The sequence below is a fragment of the Leucopleurus acutus genome (genome assembly GCF_964270905.1).
Source record: "Leucopleurus acutus genome assembly, chromosome: 15".
Lineage (NCBI taxonomy): Eukaryota > Metazoa > Chordata > Mammalia > Artiodactyla > Delphinidae > Leucopleurus > Leucopleurus acutus.
The window spans coordinates 20187309-20211361 of NC_139157.1; the positions used below are offsets into that span (position 1 = coordinate 20187309).

At 37.3% G+C, this 24053-nt stretch overlaps 1 protein-coding gene across 6 annotated transcripts in view; it reads right to left on the minus strand.

Annotated features, from left to right (window-relative positions):
* The window catches only part of UTRN (utrophin), a gene marked incomplete at both ends in the record, with an annotated part of 495417 nt that overhangs the window by 21422 nt on the left and 449942 nt on the right, over positions 1-24053 (minus strand). For all 6 annotated transcript variants that reach the window (XM_082855593.1, XM_082855592.1, XM_082855591.1 and 3 more), the window contains 4 exons: positions 6592-6657; positions 7744-7809; positions 8035-8073; positions 12972-13108. In XM_082855593.1, coding sequence (XP_082711719.1) covers positions 6592-6657; positions 7744-7809; positions 8035-8073; positions 12972-13108 — 308 coding nt within the window. The remainder of the gene's footprint in view (positions 1-6591; positions 6658-7743; positions 7810-8034; positions 8074-12971; positions 13109-24053) is intronic.

Here is a 24053-nt window from a genome sequence, read left to right on the forward strand (position 1 = left end):
AAGCTCAGTGTCCCAATGACCTCATTTTAAAACTCTGGGAAGATATTTTACCTAATAGTGTATGTACACTATACACACACACACCAACATTCCATGCTTTGCCTTTGGTCTAACATGTACCTTAGAAGAGATCTTGCCTTTGGTCTAACATGTAACCTTAGAAGAGATATTTTACTCAGCAGAGGATATAAAGTGCAACACTTAAATAGTTAATGTAAAAGACTTTACAGGGAAAATCAATAACTGAATGCCAGAAGAGTAGGTTAAAAGACTGCTAATTAAAAATAAACTGCTATAGACTGTTTCCCCTCCCCGAAATGATGTTGAAACCTAACCCCCAGTGTAAAGGTGTGTGGCGGTAGGGTCTTTGGGAGGTGATTAGGTCATGAGGGTGGGGCCTCTAAGATTAGGATTAGTATCCTTATGAAAGAGACCCCAGAGAGCTCCCTTCCTGCTTCTGCCATGTGAGGGAACTACAAAATGACAGCTATGAACCAGGAAGGGGGTCCTCATCAGGTACTAAGTCCGCTGGCTCCTTGATCTTGGACTTCCCCGTCTCCAGAACTATGAGAAAAAAATGTTAGTCATTTATAAGCCACCCAGTTTGTAGTCTTTTGCTGTAGCAGTCCCAATCAACTAGTTGATTTCACTGTCTTTAGCATGTGGTTAAAAGCAATTTTATAATGCTTTGTAACCCAAAGCGTGGGAGAAGCAAATCCCTATATTCTTTCATTTAAATAACTTAGCATAAATTATAATTGTAGATATTTATAAAATAGCTACAGATATCTTCCTTGATATTATCAGCATGTCACTTCTAGGATCAATCATTCTGCATTAAACAAGGAACTCCATTTAACTGACTTGGGTTCTCCCACTTTTCTAACTACTTGTCTAATGAACTAGACATATTAATAATGTGGTCAAATCTAATGATTGACAGAAACAGAAGTATAACAAAGTAGACAAAGTTGATATGTTTATGTGAAGGAAATGCTTATCAGCAAGACTGGAATCCTTCCCTTCTTTTACCAGAGATCCAGTCAGATCTCCTTGTAAATGTGCGAATGACAGACTTCCTGGCTAATACTAGCAGGAGAGTCCTGCTATAGAATACCTTTGGCAGATTGTACCTGATCTGTTTTGATGGCTTTTGGTAAACAAATCCTGGAATTTATGGATTTATAGGATAGGGCTTCAGAAAAACATCTTGCAAGTTATGTAGCTATCAGAGTATAAAATGGAGCTATTCCATGACTGAACCAGCTCCCTACTGTGTAAGTGATGTGACTGCAAATATCCCTTAAAGACCTCATCTGTTACCCTGCGGTCAGAGCACATCCTAACACAGCCAGAAGTAACCTGGTGAGTGGCACGGGCAGTCCTGGACCTTTTGCTTATGAGTACTGCTTGATACTAGGTGAGATCTTTGATTCTGTGAGTCTAATTTGAAAATCCAACCCTGTGTTATCACACTTTACTCTGATAAAGAAGGGACATGAAATTGCATCTGAGGTAGTGAGTTCTTAGAAAAGGTATCTCCTGAGCACTGAGATCAGAGCGATATAAAGAAGGAACTGAAAATAATGACTGTTAGGCCTGCAAAACCACCAAAGCACAGGTTCAAATGAGCCACTTGCTGATTTACTTTGCTTCCTTTATCAGTAAACCTCCCTAATCTCACCACCTTTCTACTATCAAATGAATGAAAAAGGAGTGGGGGGCCTCCCTGGTGGCGCAGTGGTTGAGAGTCCGCCTGCCGATGCGGGGGATGCGGGTTAATGCCCCGGTCCGGGAAGATCCCACATGCCGCAGAGCGGCTGGACCCGTGAGCCATGGCCGCTGAGCCTGCGTGTCCGGAGCCTGTGCTCCGTGACTGGAGAGGCCACAGCAGTGAGAGGCCCGCGTACCACAAAAAAAAAAAAAAAAAAAGGAGTGGGACTCTTTCAACACAGTTAGAAACTGGAAATAAGAAACATAGATGGGAAGGACTGAAATAAGCTATGGCATCGTCCTTTGATTACCTGTCCTGCGAAAACACCATATGGCTGTGAAATCAATAAGGGAGCCTCTCAGAAGAATCTCATGCTTGCTTCTAAATTTAGAAGGGTGAGGATAAGACAAGAGAATGGGTTCTGCACCAATGCAGAGCAGCAGTGTTTGAAAGCAGAATCCAGGGACTTCCCTGGAGGGACAGTGGTTAAGACTCCGCACGTGCATTGCAGGGGGCGTGGGTTGGATCCCTGGTCTGGGAACTAAGATCCCACAAGCTATGCAGTGATGTCAAAAAAATAAATGAAAAAAGAAAGAAAGAAAGCAGAACCCAAAGCTCCTAGGATGCCCATGTAGCAAAATCAAACAGAAACCTGGCAAGGAGGTATGTGCGTGTGTGTTTGGAGGTGGGGGAGGGTATTTTCCTGAGAGGGAGTAAATGGGTAATTTATTATTATACCCTAAACATAACTGTATTATGGAGGAGCAGAGAAGGCTGTGAGGCTAATGTATCAACACCACAGGGATACCAATTAGCTGCTAAGGATAACAAGACTCTAAGTCAGTGATGCTTGGAGGCACTACACTCAATTTAAGTGAAGAGAGAGGCCATAAGAGAGGATTGAAAAGTACAGATCTAATAAATGGACAGGACAAATGGACAAAGCATAAAAATACAGTGCATATAAACTAAATAATAAAATGAAATAATAAAGCAATAAAAAAGTAAGAGGAGAACATTTGTAAATATTTCTCAGGCGAAAAAGAGTATAGAAACTAAAAAGACTGAGTATGCAAAAAAGAAATAATAACAAAAGAAAAATGATCATATATATCCCAGTGAAAATGTTATCTATTCAGGATAAAGCATCTCAAGAAATCAGCCAGAAATCAAAACAAAACAGGAAATCATTTGTAAAGAAAGAAAAATGTTTAGCTTCCAACTCTCATAATATTCAATGTCCAAAGTCAATGGACAAGGTCTAGAGTCCTAACCTAGCCATTCATATGACCAACCAGGTCAAGCAAATGTACAGCAAAGCGCTTTGTCCGCAATTTCCTTCCTTTAAAGATTTTTTCTGTTCCAGGCTTCAGAGTTGCAAACAGCAATGTCAGTGCCAATCAGGCCAGCCCCCCAATTTGATCCTTCCACATACAACAGTGTCGCTCAAGGGCAGATGGCAGATGGAGTGAGACATCCTGATGGCAATGGCCTAAGGAGATGTCCTTAAGTTCCAGCTACTCAGATTCCCCAGGACTATCCTGAGTCCTGTCTCTTTTTGAGACATGGTTGCTCAATTCCTCCTTGAAAGAAAATTAGTATCCTTAAAATTAATGCCTTTAAATTGTCCACAGTCAGACTTTCAGGAGAAAAGGGAATATTGGGAATTGGGTTTATGTGGGCCCATATAAACCACGAGATTGATTCAGATCTAGGCTGGGGAGGTAGCAACCCATGATGCATGGAGGTACAACGACTAATTAACCAGCTTCACAGAAGATGAACATTGTTAGGAGCCAGGGAGCTGGTTTCATTGACCAGTTGGAAGGACAGAGAAAGGCTCAAACTGCAGATACAAATGACTAAAGGGCCTTGGGTAACTTAGAAAGAATTACAAGTTCAAGTCTCAAAATTCACATCTCAAAGGCATAGGGCTTTCTTTTATTGCCTATGGCTGAGATCACCCAAAACCAAATTTGGGAGAGTGGGCCCAGCAGATGTTGAATTACAAATTTATTATTGTAATACTTATTCATCTTGTCAAGTCAATAGTACTGATTGGGGCTTCCCTGGTGGCGCAGTGGTTGAGAGTCCGCCTGCCGATGCAGGGGACACGGGTTCGTGCCCCGGTCCGGGAAGATCCCATGTGCTGCAGAGCGGCTGGGCCCGTGAGCCATGGCCGCTGAGCCTGCGCATCCGGAGCCTGTGCTCCACAACGGGAGAGGCCACGACAGTGAGAGGCCCGTGTACCGCAAAAAAAAAAAAAAAAAAAGTACTGATTAAAATGAAAATATTTTAAAGGTAAATATTATACATTTAAGGGAGAAAGAATGACCATTCTATGTCAAACCACTGGATTTTAGGTCCAGAGTAGGGTTTCGCGGGTTAAGTCCTTGTTAGCGTTCTCACTTGATGGAACCCCTGCATGTTCACAGGAAAAGAATCCCAGAATACTCAGTAGTTCAAACTGTGAAGGAGCAAAGAAATTCCAGATTGGCTTTATCAAAGTAAGATTTATTAACATATTCATTAAGAAAATATTAATGTACCAGTAACTGGAAAACAATTTCTCTTTAGTGATTTATACATTCTTACACTATTAATTTAATCTCCCATAGAAGGGAGAATTTGGTTCCTTGCCTTTTCCAGCACCTGTAGGCCACCACATTCCTCCATTTTCAAAGCCAGCAGTGTAGCACCTGTAAAATCTCTGTATCTTACCTCTGCTTCTACGGTTACCTCCCCTTCCCTGACTCTCCTCCATCTTTCAAAGACCCCTGCAACTACACTGGTCCCACCTAGATAATCCAGGATAATCTTCCCATCTCAAGATCCTTAATTTAATCTCTTGTGCAAAGTCCCTTTTGCCATGTAAAGTGACACATTCATAGGTTTCAGGGATTAGGATGTCGACTTCTTTGGGGGCCCATTATTTTGTCTACTTCAAATGCCCTCACCATGTTCCTCCCCTGTGGGAACACTTATCCATCTCCCCTCTAGTCTGTAAGATTCCTGAAGACAGATCGACCTTTATCTATACAGTATTGTACACATGGCAATGGTGTGCTGTTAAGTGTTTACCAGCAGGTTCTCTACAAGATAAATATATAAAAAGGCCCTGATTTGTAGCGTTTTTAATTCTATGGTTTAAATACCTTCCTCACGGCCAATTTAAGCTAATGACTTCACAGAATGTAGAGCTGCGAAAAGATACACAGTTGCAGCACACCACCTGACACCCCAAGAGCATAGATCATAGTAAAGTGAAGTAAAATAATTAGGATGTGATGAGTTTTGAGTATTACTTTTGTTTTTATTTTAACCTAATCTATTGAACTGCAGGTGTATACAAATGAACTTGAATAATGGCTCTGTTTAACAAGAAGCTTACAAACTTCTTGAAAATTTAACAACCAGCTCTCACAATTGCCTCCAGCACGCTACTGCAAGGTAGGGTTACAATAAATATTTGCTGGATGGAAGAATGAGTTAAGATATCTGCTGATAGTATATTAAAATGTATTCAGCTGTTAGTCATCTGATTACCGTCTTTTCTCAGGCACTGGTGCTAAATTTAAAAATAAATAGTGCTTATTCTAATTTGAAAATAAGAGAAACTAAATTTGAGCATTGCTTTTACTCTGTTCATAAGATGCAAAAAACACATTTTAAAGAATTTAAGTTTGGTTTTAATTATTTTGGTTTTAATGATTATTTTTAAATTTTGTTTAATTCTTTAGCTATTTGTCAAACATGGTGGAAGTCATGTGGATTTAGGATATTCAAGATACTAACTACTTTATGAGAAATACATACTAGGAGGTTAAATATGAAACAAGCATTATGAATATGCTATTATCTTGCTTTGGGAATTGTTCCAAACTCACAGTACATTAATAATAAGGTAAATCACTACTGCATTATTATATAGTATTAACTTGCTAATCTTTGAAATTTAAAATTGAACAATCTCCTGAGAGCTTTTATGTATAAGCTTAATGACAGTAAAACAATTTTTTAAAAATACTGACAAGAAGACATTCCATGTTAAGAGTGCCCTAAGGTATTTCACCTTGGCTCTCTCCATGATCTTTTTTAGTATGAAACACCTAAGAACCATGTTCTACAACTTTCCTGGTTACCTTACAGCTTCCCACCAGATCCAGACCACAATGAATCTGTGCGAGTCAAGTAGACTTGACACTCTTGAAATCTTTTAGACATCACTCAGAATTTAAAATGTTAATTCCAAGGCGGTGGAGGGTGGGAAAAGTTCTAAAAGCAAGATGGCACACAACAGTGGGATAAGCAGAGGGAAAATATCTGTCTAGAAAGGTTTTTGAAAAGTATTCTTAAGTTAAGGAGGCTTTTCCTAGTTGCTAATAAAATCAGATATTGGCAGAGGAGTTAACACTTTTCAATCAAGAGTGGGGAAGAGATGTCCAAGCCTGTGTGGGTTATAATTATTAAATGGCAGAGACTATGGAGAAAATGTGAGCACACAGAAGGAAGAGAATTTTACAGAATAGCACATATTCTGTAGAATTACATTTGTAAAATTAACAAGAAATATCAGACAAATGGAATGAATATCTATACCTGTATTTATAAATAAAACAATTTGATTTTCCTGAGACAGATGAGTGGCCAAATGTAGGATTTTTTTCAGTACCTTATACGAAACTAACTAAATAAACATATCCAATTTATACTATCATGGCTTGAAAGCATAAAATCTATGTAGACATTTTTATAACCACACTTATCAATTTTGATTGGGATCAAAATTCAGGGCTGCAATCAATGAAGATTATATCCGACAGCCATAATACAAGAACTAGCCTTCCCAGGCAGCACTAATTTCATGATTTACTTACACACTTCCTGTGGTAGAGCTGCTATCAGTGAGGAAAGACCCATTAGTCCTTTCCATCTGGGCCAGTCTGAAAAATGAAAATAAGGAGGTTAGAGAATGTGGCCATATAGGGCATAGTCGACTGGTACATCCTCAGTGTTCCTTCAACTGTCCTAATTCTCACAAAATACAGAACGGCCCAAATCCCCCAGCAAGACTTTGAAATTAAAACATCTAATGTTGAGCTATATTTCTATCACCACTGCCTTAAGGCCTGGAGACCTTTATTTTATACCATGTTACTTAGTCTCCTAATAGACCTAGTCTCAGAATTGACCTCCGAGACCCTTAGGTCAGTCTTCATTCTCACACAAATCTGATTATGTTCCTCTCGTGTTTAAAGACTCTCCATGACTCCCCTTTACCAAAGGACAGAATCCTACTCCTTAGCAGGTGGGCCCCCCATTATTGGACTTCAGCTCTGTCCCTTCATTCCTTCTCATCCTTTCCCCTTTCTCTACCTGCAATCCTTTAAATAAACCATGTTCTTTCCTAGCTCAATGCTTTTGAGTATGTCTTTCCAATGGTCCAAGCCTGACTTTCTACCTAAATTTCTACTTGGCCTAGACTCAGTTCAAATGTTACTATTTTATGGTGCTTGAACTAACCTTTTAAGGCATAGGGAGTAACTAGCACTGCCGATGCTTAGTGTATATTTCTTTCCTGAAAGTTTGTACATACCATCAAGACCAGCCTATACTCTATATTGTTTGGGGACTCTAAAATAAACCCCTATAATAAAGCTTTAGCATACATTTAATTACATATTTTAATTCATATGTGCACCCTCTCCTGAGAACACTTTCAATCCCTACTTTCATTCACTGAAAACTGGGTTACATTATCTAAACCCTGCTTGTATGGTGTTTGGATTCTCATGAGCTCAGTAATCACATCCCATGGAGATTTAGTCCACAGAATGTATAGCAGGTGTTTGGTAAAGTGCAAATTACAACATGGAGAGATGAAAGCCCAGCTTTCAAATATAATGGAATCACGACTTCTGCCAAACTACCTCCCTTAAATCAAAGCACGTTAATGATATAAGATTAATACAGAAAGAGATACATTCTGGGTGGCAGTGCAGTGGAGGGCTCCTATCAGAGTTTCTTACCGTGTAGCATACTGTTCTATTCTTGAATGGGTATCATCATGAAACAGCTGAGGAGACTGTGAAGGGCTATAAGAGAGAAAGCAAATAAACAGTTTTACACACAAATGTTGACAGATGTTACTTTAGGAATGTTAGCTTAGTTAAATGATGAATTTGACATGCAAACAAACCACTAGGATTGTTACCCAGGGGGCAGAAGTATTATTTTAGAACAAGAGCTTAGTAATCACCCCATGCTGAGAAAGCTGATCAGAACATCAGTCTTGTGCATACGGAGCTGTGAATACTCACTCATAGTGCTCTGGCCACATACTGATGAGTGTGATAGGACTGCAAAGAGGGCAGAGGGAGACAAAAGTCATAGAACAAACACTTTAAAGCAATTTAAGACAAAAGCAGTGGGCGTAGGGGTGGGGGACATTCTCAACTGTCTTCCACTCCCATGTTTGGTTGCCCTGAGGTCCACTGTGGCAAAATCAAAACTAACAGAAATGACTGTTTATTCTATAAAAGATACTGTGTATTCAGGTGCCTGCAGGGGCCTTTTCACAGATATTACAGGATATTTGTTATAGACGGCAAACACATCTTTAAGTAATCTGATTGAAAAAAGAAACAGAATGCTCTAAAATACCTCAAAGTTATATAAACAATAATGTTCCATAACACACCGAAGGGAGATGCAATCATATTTTTGTTTTTCCTGGAGAAGAAACTTGATCAGAATGGTAAAGTTAAATACCAAAGACTACATTGCATATTGATGGCAGAGTTGCGATAAGATGAGAATGTTCTGAATCTTTGCTCAATTTTAAACGTAAAAATCCAAATCCAGGTGTACACAAAGTATCTCAACCTCACAGATTCACTGAAAAAAGGTGCGACGCTTTCCTCTACACCCGGCCAAAAGTCTCAATTATCCATAAAACTGAAAGCAACTTTTCTAGATCATGATACACTCACTGTTTTCAAACAAAATTTTATCCAGAAGTTCTATCTGAGAAACTGACAAAAGGAACATTGCTTGAATCAGGGCTTGAGACTGCAACTTGATTATTCAGTATCCCTCCTAGCCCCAGGGGTACACTCCAACCTCCCAGCACTGCCTAGAAATCCCGAAATCTCCATGTATCCTTTGAAAACAAATGATCCTAATTAAAAGCTAGTTCAAACCCTAACCCTTTTTTACTGGAGGGGAAGGAAGAGGAGGGAATACTGATGAATGTGGAAATTTAAAATTCTAAAGAAAATTAGTTTTCTAATTAAGTAAAATCTCCTGCAAAAGCTAATGCTGATTGAAACAAAGAGGAAGGAAAGTTTAAATTATTCTAGATCTACTTGATTCTCCTATTTCTATTACAGATACATACTCAAGAAAAAGTTAATGATCTCATTATCTCCTACTGGGAAGCAAGAGTTGATGTCTGCATAGCAAAGGTTAAAAGAAGATGGAAGGTCATCTTATTGGGATGGAAAACTGAGACTCTTTGGACCTACTTTCAGAAACAGGCATTTATTCAGTCTGTGTTTGTCAGAACATCTATACTGTAAATAGACTTAATTACCCATGTATAAAATAGATACAACAACAACAAAACAGTATTATTCAATAGTCTTTTTACATCACTTTTCATTAACTCTGAAATATGTATGGTAAGTGTCAGGTAAATGATTTGCTATACACTTTCTAAAAAATAGGAACTGCTTGAGAGACCATTTCTAAAATTCAAGTGTACTACAACATTCGCTGTGAGCTTTAAATGTAAGAAACATATGTACTTTTTGATCTTAATTGAACTCAGAAAAGCTTGGTGAAACTGCTTGACTGGTTCCTGTAAGGTTAATTCAGTTAGCACAATAGTGATTCACTGAACTAAGATAAGAATGGCAGAGGCAGAAAGCTGAATTGAAGTTTCTCAAGAGAAAGTTTTTTATATATTGTGAAAATTTCTAAGAAAAGAAATAAAGATTAAAAAAACCCAAAAGTTTAGGCTTTATTGACTTCAAAGTACCTTGATTTGCAGAAAAAAATGTTAAGTGATAAGCTTTTTCATTTAATTCTAGAAGAGGAAAACTGGGCAATATTCTCCCTGCATTGTTAGAATCTATGATTAAAGGGGGTTAAAAATAAGACCAATCTATGTGTTAGCCAGGACTTCATAATGCGGCCTATCCCTGCTTTCCAGAGTAGTGTTTGAACAGAGTTTGGTTAATCACACACTAATATGGAAGGAATCTGACTCTACTACTGTTATATGAAATATAACCCAGACTTTCTTTGAAGAACTTCGTGACTCCTTTGGTGCCTTAAATTCTCAGCAGACTGTTCCTCATGCTTCCAACATTTTTGCCTTCTGAAGTCCATTTCTCCCCAGGCAGAGTAAGTGCAGTCCCAGTGTGCTCTAACATACAAATCTTCAATGGCTCCCCACGGCTCTCAGGTAACCTACAAACACCGTGGCATGGCCTACAAGGTCCTTCATTATCTGGTTCTTGCTTTTCTCTCCATTTTCATTACTTCCCATCCCAGTTTCTGAAACAATCTTGTCTTCAGGCTTTTGAAAATGTTTGCCTTGGCTTGAAACTCTCCCTCTCCTCCCCAGGCACCAAACACTGAGCGTTTGGCCCTATTACTCTTTCAGTTCTCCAGGTTAGCTGTCACTTCCTGCCAGTGCAATGCCCCCACAACCATAATTCTACTTACTATGAATTGGTTCTTGCTACAGTAAGAACTTAAAAAAACATGAAACTCATCTACTCCACCTTAACCAATACCAGGGAGAGGTGTCTATTTTACTCCTTTTAATCTTCAGGGAAACCTTTTTGGCCAGTAAATCTCACTCAATTCTCAAATTTCTTTGTCACTCTTTGAGCCTGTTTCTCAGGTTTATTTTCAACGGTAACTCTTTCATCAAGCTCTACTCATTTATTTAGATTTACTTTTTGAAAAAAAAATCATGCATAGTTATAAAATTAATCGAACAAGCCTAATCATGGATTTGTTTACCTTCTTTTACTAATTTTCCCATAAATCCCCTCCACGCACGCATGTATAATTACTGGATAGGGGATAAGACCTTACATTTTGCAGAGATGAAAGAGAAAGAAGCAAAAGAAAATTCTAATCAGCTTCATATATAACTTCAACACATTTACCACTTTGCTGGTTTTTCTCCAATGTTCTCTTCCCACAAATAGGAGAATAAGTGAAATCAAATTTTTTACTACCCACTCATGTAAATTGTTACACCAGAAGATTAAGTGGCCCTGTACTGGAAAGGGCTCAGTAGAAAAATGAACTATACTGACTCCAAGAACGCATCCTAGGAGTGAAAAAAGAAGAAAACCTACCCAATGTATCCAGTAGCTCATAAATCTTTTTCAAAAACGATCTTGTGACATCTGACTTAATCTTACACTCCTTCTTTTCTTTCTCTTGTTTTCCTCTCACTGACAATGCTGGTAAATTTATGTTAGCTAAAATGAAGCATCTTCAGAGTTACAGCCAAAAATCATAGCACAAAATTATTTGGCACACTTTTCTGTTCTTTTTTACTTTCACTGAGTCACCCAGAATAGAATGATTGATGTCAGTGATTACTTTGACAGTGAAAGGCAAATTATCAAAATTGCTTAAAAGGAGTTTAAAAGATCTATCTATCTGTATGATTCATATGAAGGATGCAGATATCTGGGACATAAATGGTCCCAAATGGTTTATCCAAAGAGTGAAAGGCACATCACTATTTCAAACCTATCAAAGTATCCTATAAATAAAAGCACTGTGTGATAATTCTATGCTTCAGGCAACTACTCCAAAGGTTATTTAGATCTGATACCAAGATAAGTAAAATTTTGTCTTTATTAGAAGGTGTTCAGCATAGTTAAGCTATATATTGGATACTAAAACAAATAAGAATGTATTATCATACACTTTTGAAAAAAAAGAAAAAAAATCTACCCACAAAACAGAGGACCAAAAATATACCTTTCCTTATGGATTTTAAGTATTTGAGTAGTGTCCTTTAAATTGAAATTGTTTCAATAAAATTTCTTCTAAAATGTACTGTGGAAAAAATGACTGGGAGGCATATATCCTAATTGTACAGAATTTGAAATCAAGCAAGGTTATCAAAAAGTTTGAATTTCTTGGTAGGCTTTAAATGAGTATGTGGTATTTTTATCTACATATACAGCTGCTTTGTATTTCTTTCTGTTACACACCCATAATGTTACCTATAGAGGGATAAAAATACCTACTATGCTTTGGCTGTGGTCTTTCTTCTACTTCTTAGCAGTTCAACAAATTAAAAAAAAAAACCTGCACATAAATGTAGCAAACCCCTGGTCTATAGGGTTTTATATGGAAAAAAAAATTGGACTAAATAGTCTATCCCTCTATTTTGACATCTTTGAGACATGGACTGTCATAATACACTGGACGATTACTATTCTCTGATTATCTCTCATATACACAATAAAATGAATTATGAGTTTTGAAGGTTAAATGTCAACACATTTTTATACTTCTTATTACAATTTTCTCTACTATATAATGTAGGAAACTCCATACTTCACACTTTGGAGCTTCTCTTCTGTAGTTATTTGAGAGGGCATATTTCTGTAACTAGAACTTCACTATTCTTTACGACTAGGCACTCTGCTATGATTAGCAATAAAAGTTAATTCCCCCCAAGATTCAAGCACAAGAAAATTGCCTTGGCAGGCATATTTATGCTGATATTTTTAAAAAGTGATTCAAAGATTTAAAATCATATTTACTTTGATCTTGATGTATAATTGTTTAGTAATTTAAAATTTGCTCTTGCATTTCTTCTGGCTCACTTTAAAATTTCTTTTTCTTTTCATTTCAGGCTATAAATTGCTATTCTCTGCTTTATAATCCCAAAGTAATTTTGTTACTTGAAGCTTTGTTTCATTTATGTTTGTAAACTCAAATTATACACTTTTAAGAAATTTTGTCTATTTCATGTTTAGGAACACAGGCAAAATTAAACCTGGAAGTTTTGCTGTACCATCAAAAGCAAACAGTCAAAATTCATGTTGTGAAGACTGATTCCAAGTTTATTTTACCTCTTTTAAAATGAAACATTATACCAAAACACAAATTCTTTTTTGGTATCAGATTTCTCTTTTGTCACTAACATAAAAGTAGCAGATATAAGAGCATATACAAATACAAGTTTTACTAGTAAAATTAAACTTACGTCTCTAAGTTGTCACCTTCAAGAACTGTCTGGACAGGCAGGTAGCCAAGCCGAGGATGTTTGGCAAAGTATTTCTTCGATCGGAACTTATTCTTCAGCACCTTTGTGAAGTCCCGTACATCTTCCCCAGATGTTGTCTATGAGGTTGAGAAAATTACACTTTTCTCATTAAAATGGAAGGAAGGAGACAACTATCTACAATCAAATTAGAGTAGATGTAAACTGATGCAATTACATGACCACAGTTTCAGTAGCTTTATGTATTTTTGGAATAGCGCACAAGGTCATAACACATGGCACTCAGGACTCATCATTAAATATATCCAGCAATTAGTTTACAATTTTAAATTTTCTGTTGAGCATAAACCATAAGTAGATAATTTCCCCAATATGTTAAAAATCGGGTCTAAAAGTAAAATTAGTTTTGGCAATCTTATTGGTTGATTCCTTTCACTAAAAAAGCTGCAATATGTTACTAAACATTTGGTGATGATGAAGTATTCTGGATATTATATGGTTTTAACTAAGGTGAATAAATCAGGCTGAGCTATATATACAGCCTGTACAAGTCAACATACATTGTAATCTAGAAAAGAGAAATACACAAGAGAGAAAGTGCAGGGCCACACTGGTTCTCTGTATTGCAAGAAATACTGTCAGATTCTTGTTCTTTTCCAACCATACAAATATATAATTATTCGACATGGACTAAATTACTAATGGCCATATAAAATGTGACTTTTTAAAGAAGCATTTCAAGATGACTAGTTACTAATCATTTAGGGTGAGGTGGGCTGAAATCTATCCCAACTCCCAAGCCCTCATCCACTCAATGAACTGTTTTCTGAGCCCCAGTTTTCTACTCTGTATCATCAATTCTAGTTTTTTTTTGGAATATGTTAAACAGACATCAACTTTAGTCCTTCTGAAAGTGTATTTAAAATATTGATGTGTGCAGAACTGAACTGAAACCTTGGTCATCTGACTCCTAGCTGGCTATCCCTTCTACAGCTAGACAGACCTCACGCCAACCTCTTTACAAAGCGAAACCAGAGGACTTTTCTATGATAACAAACTGAGTACTAAATATATTGACTTACCTGCCACCTGCTTCCCTCCAGGCCTTGCACCCTCCCCAGTCTGTCTTTTCCCTCATGACAAGCATGCCCAAGACTCAGGCAAACTTGTTTTGCAAATAGAAGTTTAGCAAAATGTAATTATTTTTTAAAACAACTGAATTGAGTCAACGCTTATATGGTTTTGTTACTTTCTATTTGCTCCCATTCCACCTAAATATGTCTTCTTCTAGAAAACAGTTAAGGAAACTTTTGATTCTCTAAGCTTGCAGAGCAGAGAGGAAACATAAATCAGCCCAAGCTATTTATACATCAATCTTTGCTTTATTTAAAAGGATATGTATAGCAAGCAAAGCCCACATTATCAGTAGGCCTTGCTATCAGACCCACAATGTCAAATCTTTTCCTGAATAACAAAGAAAAAACTATATAATACCTGCAGTTATATAGATACAGACCCTCCCAAATATAAAGTGTAGAAAATGAGCTATTAACGGGGGGAAAAAAAAAATCCAAGGCACTCTGTAGAGGAAAAAGGGTTGCTATAAGAGGATGGTTTGGGGGTATTAAAATCTAACCAGGCAGAACAGGAGAAAGAAGCAGAACACAGTTGGGAGTAAAGAAGGCAATATTTAGAGACACAATGCCTGCTACAGAGAATAAAGCCAAAAGGATATATCACTACTATAAAGGACATTTGGACTTTTAGCAATGGGTATCACAACCACAGATCATTAAGTTTATACATATGTTTATCCTGAATGTTTTGGTAAAGAGACAAAAAAAGGAAGAAGCTTTCCATGATAGAAATACAAAAAGAAGGCCCCATGCAATAATAAGCATTTATGACCCAATTTATTTCTATGTGTGTCCTTAACACACTGATAATATACAAGGAGATAAAGAAGTAACGGCCTCCAGCTTTTACTTGGTCCATTTCCATCTGGCAATAAGCAAGTTTTTATTGCTCGGGCCAGTGATTTTCAAGCCATATCCAGGTCTTTAACTCAGGCAGCCCTGAGTGGGGTGGGTGGGAGAAAAGGCCAGGTGGGCAAGGCACCGGGCCAGTCTGCCTCAGCCAGGACAGCGTACAATACAGTGGCCTTTAGTATATTCATGGCGCTGTGCAACCATCACCACAATCTAATTCTAGAACATCATCATCACCTCAAAAAGAAAGAAAGCCTGTACCGATTAGCAATCATTCCCACCCCTCTCCCCACCCCCATCTCCTCCCCTCAGCCTCTGGCAACCACTCATCTACTTTCTGTTTCTGTGGATTTGTCCATTCTGGACATTTCTTATAAATGGAATCAAATAACATGTGGTCTTTTGTGACTGGCTTCTTTTACTTAGTATAATGTTCTTCTAGCTTATCTCTATTTTGGTTTCAATGTGAACTCTTGCTTGGGAAAAAAATGACACATCATTAAAAGTACAAGTCCAATTCCGCATCACACATTCTTTAGCTAAATACATTCAGGACATGGAAGAAAAAAGCAAAACCAACCGACCAACAAAAAAACAAACAAAAAACACCTACCTGCCCCCCAGAAAGTTATAGCAGGGGTTTCAGATAATGCTCAAATTTGATATTCAGAAAAAATGAGTGCATTCTCATATACAGTGCTAATGAGGAAAAAAAACTACCACCAGCAGTTGTAATCTAAGGGCACTAAATTCACTAATGCCATAAACTTTATGCAATATTAAAAGGAAAAGTGAAAAGTAATTCAGCCCACAGGAATGTGATTCTTTAGCTGGGATAGAGCCAAGAAAGTGAATTATGCCTATTTTCTCACCAAAAAAGGTTAAAATAGGGTATTCCCTGGCAGTCCAGCGGTGAGGACACTGCACTTCCAATGTTGGAGGGGCAGGTTCAATCCCTGGTCAGGGAACTAAGATCCTGCATGCCGCGTGGCGTGGCCAAAAAAAAAGGCTTAAATATATTTGTACATATTTGATCTAATTTCCTATCTAATAACAGTACCTAATATTTCTCTGTTTGAAGGTGCTAGAGCAACAGTTTGGTAAAAAGCTGAACAGAGGACCACCCACCTAGCATAATGAATATCATCAAACTCAACTCTGGCTCCATGCTAGTATGGAGACAGAGTTATTCTTGTTCTTTTTAAAGCAAACAACTATTGATATTATGATATGAAGATGAAATCGAAAGGATCATTCGTTACTACAAAAATTATCCAGCATGTTAAGCTATCCATGCATTTCTCAAAAGACTAGGTTTTCACTTATTGCTGTAAGAAAAGAAATAAAAAGAACAAAAGACTTTGTAGATCTCATTAGATGTAACGAGGGTAATATATTAGCACAGAAGTCTCACCTTATAAATAGCTTTCCTTCAATCTTTTTTTTTTACTATCAAGGGCAGTGAGAGTATCATCACTATTTTGACCCAAAAGGAAACTGACACTAAGGCTTTCAGGGATTCAGACTGACAAGGTCAGTAAGGCAAGAGCTGCTCTTGCAAACCTGGGTCTTTTCACCATACCAGAGCTATATCACCTCTCCATGAAAAACGGAACAGTCTTAAGTTTTGTAAGAAAAAGAAGCCATAGCCATTGACTAAACTATTATTATAGTCTGAATTTTGCCTTTATTTTAAATAAAGTACTACTAAGATACCCTGTGGCTGAGTTTTACAAAATTTATATTGAAATGTCATTTTATAACTTTCAAATTGCATATATAAGACATGTTCAGTGCAAGTACAATTTGAAAAAAAAATACACATGGAAGAGAAAAAGGAGAAAAATTAAAATTGCCAGCTCTTCTGTCACCCAGAGATAACCACTCTTCAAATGGTTGTAATTGGACTGTTTTATTTTTTAATCCTTTTTATTGCAAAATAAAACACAGATATATAAAACTATATACAACAGGCACCTGGTTTAATAAAATAAATTATATGGTGAATACCATCCAGTCAGGAAATTGAACTTTTCTTTTTGCGGTACGCGGGCCTCTCACTGCTGTGGCCTCTCCCATTGCGGAGCACAGGCTCCGGACATGCAGGCTCAGCGGCCATGGCTCATGGGCCCAGCTGCTCCGCGGCATGTGGGATCTTCCTGGACCGGGGCACGAACCCATGTCCCCTGCATTGGCAGGCAGACTCCCAACCACTGTACCACCAGGGAAGCCCAGGAAATTGAACTTTGTTGGACATTTCAGAAGCCTCATTCCAGTCATAACTGCTTCCCACCTCTCTAAAACCAGCATCCTCATTTTTACAATAACTTCCTTGTGTTTTAAAAATAGTTTCATCACTCCAATGTTTGTCTCTAGATACTATAGTTTAGTCTAGCTCATTTTTAAAAATCTGATATATTTTAAGTCACTTTTAGTCTACCAGATTTCTTCTTCATACTTGCCATTTCATTACAATTTTTCTGTTGGAAACTCGGGCAATTCAACCTGTGAAGTTTTCAAGAGTAGGATTTTGCTGGCTGCATATTTTTGGTGCAGTTTAGCATGTTCCTTTGGATATCCTGCAAATTGGCAGCTGGATCCAGAGAATGCATGAGACTCAGTGAGACTCAGGTTTGCTCTTCTGGCAAGATTATCAGTGGTGTTTGGTAGGATTATAGGAGACACATGATGTGTGGTCATCTCTCTTACATAATCCTAGTAGCTTTCATGCTAAATGCCTATATCCATCCAATGAGGGCTTTAAAATGGTGATATTCTAATTCTACCATTCATTTTTAGTTGAAAAAAAATTTTAAGGACATCCCCCTCATCCATTTAGTCACTCAATAGTAAAGTTGATTCAGGAAATTCAGGATTACATGTTTGATTTTTCTCTTTTATTGACCAATTTTCCCTGTAATGAATTGGTTTCCTACCATCTTCCAAAGAAGACCAATTTTAAATTATTTTAAAATATCATTATGAATTCATACATTAACATATTTGATGAGTTTTGATCTATTGCAATTACTGTTGACCCTTGAACAACACGGGTTTGAATGACGCGGGTCCACTCATACACAGATGGTTTTCACTAAATATGTACTATAGCACTACACAAACCGTGGATGTGGAGGGCCCACTGTAAAGGTTACGTGGATTTTCCACTCTCCAGGAGGTTGCTGCGTTCAAGGGTCAACTATATTATCATTATTGAAGCTCAAACTGTCCCATCTTTGGCCAGTAGGAGCCTCTTCCTTGTTGTCCCATTTAGTTTAAGTTCTACTGGTAACAATATAGTTAATGCTCTCCGTCAGTCAGTCCTCCAACATCTCCAACATCAGTCCATAGGATGTTATGTCTAGTTACTTTGGTCTCTAACTAATTCCCAAAGAAGTGCTCATAGGACCAATATTACCTGAGCTCTTACATGTTGATGATGCATTTCCTGTGTCCTTTGCTAGTTACTAGAAAGTTGGTTTTTCTGGATATGAAATCCTTAGCTCATATATTTTTCCCTTGAGTTTCTTAAGTATGTTCCTCCATTTTCTTTTGGTATAAAGTATTGCAGTTGAAAAGTCTGATGGTTATTTAATTTTCTTTCCTTTTTAAGTCATTTTTTCCTTTTGTTTAAATGACCAAAGGATTTTTTTTTATTTTAAAGTCCATTAATTTTACCAGAATATGTCATAGTGTTGATCATTATGAGTTAGTGTTCTCAGGCATAATATACTCTTTCAGTATACAGATTCACTTTTTCTTGTTCTTCTGGTTTTTTTTTTTTTTTTTTTTTTGAGGGAGGAAAGATTTTCTTCAAAAAGATTTTTTTGGAAGTAGAATTGATTAGTTTTCCTTGTTTTTAAATTTTATTTTATTGTTTTATTTTTTATCTTTGGCCCCCCCATGAGGCATGCAGGATCTTAGTTCCCCAGCCAGAGATCAAACCCACGCCCCCTGCAGTGGAAGCATGGAGTCTTAGCCACTGGACCGCCAGGGAAGTCCCTTTAATTTTTATTTTTAGTATTTGTTCTACCTTATCTTGGGATTCTTCTTCAGGGACTCATATTATCCATACTTCCAGTCCTTTTTTTTTGGCCTATCTTCAGTATTTGTCATTTTCTCTTGAATCCCTTATATTGCTTTCTTCACTTCTTTTTAAGTTTTAAGGTTTGCCTCTTATTCACCTTCTATTTCTTTTATGGTATTTATCTGCTCTGTTTATTAAGACTAAAATTAATTAGTCTTAATTTCTGAAATTATTTTTCTTTTATTTCTAACTCTTTCCTATGTTCTGTTACCCCAAAATATGCCAAAGGGGGCATATTGATTAGTTTAAATTAATTGAGAAACAGCCAGGGCAAGAACAGTCTGACCCTACTCTTTGTCCCCCTGAAAGCAGGAAATAATCTCCCACGTAAAAGGTACCCTCCCTGCGCCAGGACACAGAGAAACATCCTTATGGCTAGAAATAGGGAATTCAAGGCTGAGAAACCTGTGGGAACCATCTGCTTAGATTCTTCCGTAATTGGTAGCCAAGCCTAAGTTTCTTTGTCTTGTCGGTTCTTCACAAAGTTATTGGGTTTTTTTGCCTAAAAGGTACAAAACTGCCTGCTTTGGTCACTTCTTTGAGTCTCTCGTATGCACAAAATTAAACTTTGATTTTCTCTTGTTAGTCTGTCTCACGTCAATTTAATTATTAGACCAGTCAGAAGAACCTAGACGGGTAGAGGTAAATTTTTTCCTCCCCAATAATATGTAGCAAGTTTTGTGACTGGTGGTGGTTTGTTACCACCCAGATTTATTTGGGGGATATCCCATTACCTAGTTTTGTTGTAAATATTATCCAGAGGTTTGGTTTTGCTGTCTAGATCTCTGTCTCTTTTTATGTAACTACTTTACAAATGGGAAGAAAATGGCAAAGGCAAGAGAGATTGAAAACTCTGAAGCCACTGCTACCACCATCTCCCCCAAATCCTTCTGGACTCATTTTTAACAAGCACATAAGAACTCTCACATCCAAATGAGGACTGTCCTTCAAATTGTCATTTTTGGAAATCTAATGAAGGTGACTCACTGTGAAAAACATTTGAAAACTGAACCTACACAGACAAGTGGGTATGTGAATACTTTAAAATATACTTTCCTCTGTTATGCTGCTATTAAGAAGCAGTGAGATAATAAAGAAAACTTATCTGGATAATGCTAAGTAGTTAGTTCTTGACTGGCTCCCCACCAACTTAGTACAAATCAATTATTTAAAAAGTGTTGCTGAATTATAAAATGTAGCCTGGCGTAAGTCTGTCCATGTAACTCTCTACCCAAATCCCAAAATATCCTGTGTAAGCTGGTATGAGATGATTTTTCACTCTTGAGTTCTATTTTGCCAACCAAAGCTGGGGGTATTTTAAATTTTCCTCTGTTTTACTCCTTGATTGGGAACAAATATAGACTTCATATAGAGCAAAATTTAGAGTTAGAGGACTACAAATAAAAAAACAAAACCGTATTCATTTTAAATCTCCTCAAAATTTCTTTGGTCAATTCATGACTTGGGATGGCACTGTTAACTAATTCCTTAACAAATACTCCCAACATTAGAGTTTTAACTTAACTACAAATATGCATAAATTATAGACAGAGGAAAACAAGGAAGAACAAGGAGGAAAACCAAGATTACATAAGAAACACCACAGTCTTTGGCACATGAGTAGAATAATTATTATTTGTATCATGCACAAATACAAAAATCATTGTTGAACAATACCCTCATTAGCAGGAATTACGTCTTACATATAGAAGTCAATAGTCCCAAACGATAGATGCATACTTCTAAAGAGAACATTTCATTATCATAGGGCTTATCTTAAAGACGTTCCGATAGTTTTTTAAAAATTGCAAAACAACCTCTCAGTTTTGCTTTAAGTTTCCTAGATTTCAACAAGTTGAAATTCAGACACACTGAATTCTATAGGTAGGATGAAATTAGTAAGATAAGCTCAGAGTCTTACCAGTTCTAATGGAAAAATATGAAACTAAAAAATTAGCATTAACAGAATCATCAAAGGGTCAAGAATAAGTAGTGAGTCATCCAAAGTAAAATGGATTTTGCTCAAATGTCACCTTAAAAGCTAACAACAGGGTTTCCCTGGTGGCATAGTGGTTAAGAATCCACCTGCCAATGCCGGGGACACGGGTTCGAGCCCTGGTCTGGGAAGATCCCGCATGCCACAGAGCAACTAGGCCCGTGCACCACAACTACTGAGCCTGCACTCTAGAGCCCGTGAGCCACGACTACTGAGCCTGTGTGCCACAACTACTAATGCCCAGAGCCATGCTCCACAACAAGAGAAGCCACCGCTATGAGAAGCCTGCGCACCGCAATGAAGAGTAGCCCCCACTCGCCGCAACCAGAGGAAAAAGACCCCATGCAGCATCGAAGACCCAATACAGCCAAAAATAATAAAGTAAAATAAAAAGATTTAAAAAAAAGCTAACAACAATGTAAATGCATTCAACTTACTGGGAAAATAATGTAAGTGGGCAAGAACCGAAAACCCACCTTAGGATGCTGAGATCAGAGAAAGAGCAATGAGGTTGCGCTTTCAGCATATTGGCAAACATCTCAAGTCTCATCTGAAGAAGTAAGACTGCCAGAAACAAACTACACTAACTCAATGGAGAGCTTTCCAAAGAATGAATCAGCATTTTCTATATTTGATGTTTATAGTCTTATTAATACATTGAGGCTGGCAGGAGTGGAGAGGGGTGGACAAAACAACTATCTCTAGTATTTTCTTTTTGTTTTTGTTTGTTTCTTGCCAACCATATACAGTTGTAAAGAAAAGATGCTATTTCACTTTTAACTTTAAAAAGAAAACTTTTTCTATTTTTCCAGTAGAAAAATGATTTTTCTACATTTTCTAAAAATACTGAAAGTATTAAATCTTGGGGTTTTTCTATTTTATTTCTTTTTTTATACAGCAGGTTCTTATTCGTTATCTACTTTATACATATTAGTGGATATATACCAATCCCAATCTCCCAGTTCATCCTACCACCCCCCGCCCCAGCTTTCCCACATTGGTGTCCATATGTTTGTTCTCTACAACTGTGTCTCTCTTTCTGTGTTACAAACCGGTTCATCTGTACCATTTTTCTAAATTCCACATACATGCTTTAATGTACGACATTTGTTTTTCTCTTTCTGGCTTACTTCACTCTGTGTGACAGTCTCTAGGTCCATCCACATCTCTGCAAATGACCTAATTTCGTTCCTTTTTATGGCTGAGTAATATTCCATTGGGTATATGTATGTATGTATGTGTGTGTATATATATATATATATATATATATATATACATATATATATACACACACACACACAACCCACATCTTCTTTATCCATTTGTCTCTCGACGGGCATTTAGGTTGCTTCCATGACCTGGCTATTGTAAATAGTGCTGCAATGAACATTGGGGTACATGTGTCTTTGAATTATGGTTTTCTCAGGGTATATGCCCAATAGTGGGATTGCTGGGTCATGCGGTAATTCTATTTTTAGTTTTTTAAGGAACCTCCATACTGTTCTCCATAGTGGCTGTATCAATTTACATTCCCACCAACAGTGCAAGAGGGTTCCCTTTTCTCCACACCCTCTCCAGGATTTGTTGTTTGTAGATTTTCTGATGATGCCCATTCTAACTGCTGTGAGGTGATACCTCACTGTAATTTTGATTTGCATTTCTCTAATGATTAGTGATGTTGAGCAGCTTTTCAGGTGCCTCTTGGCCATCTGTAAGTCTTCTTTGCAGAAATGTCTGTTTAGGTCTTCTGCCCATTTTTTGATTGGGTTGTTTGTTTCTTTAATATTGAGCTGCATGAGTTGTTTATATATTTTGGAGATTAATCCTTTGTCCATTGATTCGTATGCAAATATTTTCTCCCATTCTGAGGGTTGTATTTTCATCTTGTTTATAGTTTCCTCTGCTGTGCAAAAGCTTTTAAGTTTCATTAGGTCTCATTTGTTTATTTTTGTTTTTATTTCCATTACTCTAGGAGGTGGCTCAGAAAAGATCTTGCTGTGATTTATGTCACAGAGTGTTCTTCCTATGTTTTCCTCTAAGAGTTTTATAGTGTCTGGCCTTACATTTAGGTCTTTAATACATTCTGAGTTTACTTTTGTGTATGGTGTAGGGAGTGTTCTAATTTCATTCTTTTACATGTAGCTTCCCAGTTTTCCCAGCACCACTTATTGAAGAGACTGTCTTTTCTCCATATATCCTCTCCTCCTTTGTCACAGATTAGTTGACCATAGGTGTGTGGGTTTATCTCTGGGCTTTCTATCCTGTTCCATTGATCTATATTTCTGTGTTTGTGCCAGTACCATATTGTCTTGATTATTGTAGCTTTGTAGTATAGTCTGAAGTCAGGGAGTTTGATTCCTCCAGCTCCATTTTTTTCCCTCAATATTGCTTTGGCTATTCGGGGTCTTTTGTTTCTCTGTACAAATTAAAAAATTTTTTGTTCTAGTTCTGTAAAAAATGCCTTTGGTAATTTGATAGGGATTGCATTGAATCTGTAGATTGCTTTGGGTAGTATAGCCATTTTCACAATATTGATTGTTCCAATCCAAGAGCATGGTATATCTCCCCATCTGTTTGTGTCGTCTTTGATTTCTTTCATCCATGTCTTACAGTTTTCTGGTCTTTTACCTCCTTAGGTAGGTTTATTCCTAGGTATTTTATTCTTTTTGTCGCAATGGTGAATGGGATTGTTTCCTTAATTTCTCCTTCTGATCTTTCGTTGTTAGTGTAGAGGAATGCAAGAGATTTCTGTGCATTAATTCTGTATCCTGCAACTTTACCAAATTCACTGATTAGCTCTAGTAGTTTTCTGGTGGCATCTTTAGGATTATCTATGTATAGTATCATGTCATCCACAAACAGTGAGTTTTACTTCTTCTTTTCCAATCTGTATTCCTTTTATCTCTTTTCCTTCTCTTATTGCTGTGGCTAGGACTTCCAAAACTATGTTGAATAACAGTGGTGAGAGTGGACACCCTTGTTGTGCTCCTGAT